This window comes from Aphanomyces invadans (assembly GCF_000520115.1).
Source record: "Aphanomyces invadans strain NJM9701 unplaced genomic scaffold supercont1.6, whole genome shotgun sequence".
NCBI classification, from domain to species: domain Eukaryota; phylum Oomycota; class Saprolegniomycetes; order Saprolegniales; family Verrucalvaceae; genus Aphanomyces; species Aphanomyces invadans.
The window spans coordinates 235416-237502 of record NW_008580151.1 but is presented as its reverse complement, the minus strand read 5'-3'; the positions used below and the strand labels follow the sequence as shown (position 1 = coordinate 237502).

General features: G+C 57.5%; 1 protein-coding gene across 1 annotated transcript; it reads left to right on the top strand.

Moving 5' to 3' along the window:
* Window positions 1-163: 163 nt before the first annotated feature.
* Window positions 164-1997, top strand: H310_03837 (hypothetical protein; the record flags this gene model as incomplete). The annotated part of the gene is made up of 5 exons (XM_008867889.1): window positions 164-294; window positions 328-1036; window positions 1100-1194; window positions 1417-1933; window positions 1986-1997. The coding sequence occupies 5 exons, from the start codon at window positions 164-166 to the stop codon at window positions 1995-1997; spliced, it is 1464 nt and encodes a 487-aa protein (XP_008866111.1).
* Window positions 1998-2087: the final 90 nt, after the last annotated feature.

The window sequence follows — 2087 nt, the reverse complement described above, 5'->3', positions numbered from 1 at the left end:
CGCATTGAATCGAAAGCGAAGCGATCCGCGAGGGAACTTCCCGCAACCACGTGCACGGCAGCGACGCCACCCGTTCAAGCAGCCCTGGGCCCACGTGTTGTGGCCGTATCGTTGGGAGATTGAGGGGTGGTTGTCATTTTCGCAACTGTCCTTGCCTGCGCACATGAGTCGCACCAGCAACGCATCGAGCCCCGACGTGGATAAGACGAGCCCTCCGTCCGCCGACGGGTTCTTGGCCGACGGGTCGGAGAAGTTCCATGCGATGCTGGCCAACTACCTCGAAATCGCGACCGGGTAAGCGATGCCGCAAGTCGAGATTCGATTCAGAAACGTGTCGCTTGCCGCCGCAGTCACAGTCGCGACCAAAGACAACGAGCTTCCGACTCTGTTCAACCATACCAGGAAGTCTGTCAAGGGCTTGACCAGGTCATCCAAACACGTCGTGCGCAAAGACATCCTGCACTCGGTAAGCGGGGTGTTCAAGCCCGCTACCATGACCCTCCTCCTCGGCCAACCGAGCTCGGGCAAGTCGTCGCTCATGAAGATGCTGGCCGGCCGCTTTCCTATCGAGAAGAACATTGCATTCGGCGGCGAAATTTTGTACAACGGATCGGATCGCGCCGAAGTGTTGTCCCAGCTGCCGCAATTCGCCTCGCACATGGGCCAGCGCGACAACCATTACCCGACACTGACGGTCCAGGAAACGTTGGCCTTTGCCCTTCAAGCATGCAGTGGCGGTCGAGTTCCCGAGCGTGTGATGGACTCGTTAAAGCATGGCACCCCCGAAGAAAACGCTGAGGCGACACAGATCTTGACGGCGCTGTACCATGTGTACCCAGATGTCGTCGAGCGTCAGTTGGGCCTTAGCATGTGCAAGGACACGATTGTCCGCAACACCATGTTGCGCGGCGTGTCCGGCGGCGAGCGGAAGCGTGTGACGATTGGCGAAATGGAGTTTGGGATGAAGCAAGTCTCGCTCATGGACGAAATCTCGACCGGGCTGGACAGCGCCGCCACATACGACATCAGAGTCAGCGTAGCGTCGCAAAATGCCTCAAGAAGACGATCGTGATGGCGCTCTTGCAACCGTCTCCTGAAGTTTGACCTGTTTGACGACGTCGTCGTGATGAACAAAGGCCACATCTTGTACCATGGCCCGTGCAACCGAGCCCTGCCCTACTTTGAATCGCTCGGGTTCATCTGCCCCCCAAGCGCGACGTTGCCGACTTTTTGCTCGATTTGGGCACTCCCCAGCAGACGCGTTACGTGAGCCGTATGGCGGTGGGAGTTGTGCCGCGCTTCCCCTCGGAATTCTCGACTTTGTTCCAACAGTCCGCGATCTACCGCAACATGGTGGAACACGTCAAAGGCCCTGTGCACCCGCTGTTGTTGCATGACGCGGACCACTACATGAAGGCAGTGCCTACATTCCAAAATCCGTTTGCAAAATCCGTTTGGCCCGAGTGCGATGCAACTCGTACGGCGCCAGATGCAAGTCATGATGCGAAACACGGCATTTGTCAAGACGCGAGCGTTCATGGTGGTCGTGATGGCGCTGCTGTACTCGACAACGTTTTACCAAGTCGACGCGCAGCTAGCCCAAGTCATGTACGGCGTGATCTTTCAAGCATTGCTGTTCTTGGCGCTCGGCCAAGTCGCGCTCCTGCCGGCCATCTTGGAAGCGCGCGACATCTTTTGCAAGCAGCGTGGCGCACACTTCTTCCGCACGCTGTCGTTTGTCCTGGCCCAAACGATCACGCAAATTCCATTCAGCGTGGCGGAAGCGCTAACGTTTGGTACAATCATTTACTGGATCTCCGGGTTCGTTGCCGACGTCGGCGCGTTCGTCGTGTACGAATTGATCTTGCTCTTGACCAACATCCTGTTTGCGTCGTGGTTCTTCTTTGTCGCGGTGGCGTCCCCCGACCTCCACGTCGCCAAGCCGCTGTCGCTTGTGTCCGTGCTCTTCATTGTCCTCTTTGCAGGGTTCATCCTAGTCAAGTCCGACATCCCCGACTACTTCATCTGGGTCTACTGGATCAACCAGATCTCGTGGGGCGTGCGCGCGTTGTTGGTCAACCAGTACA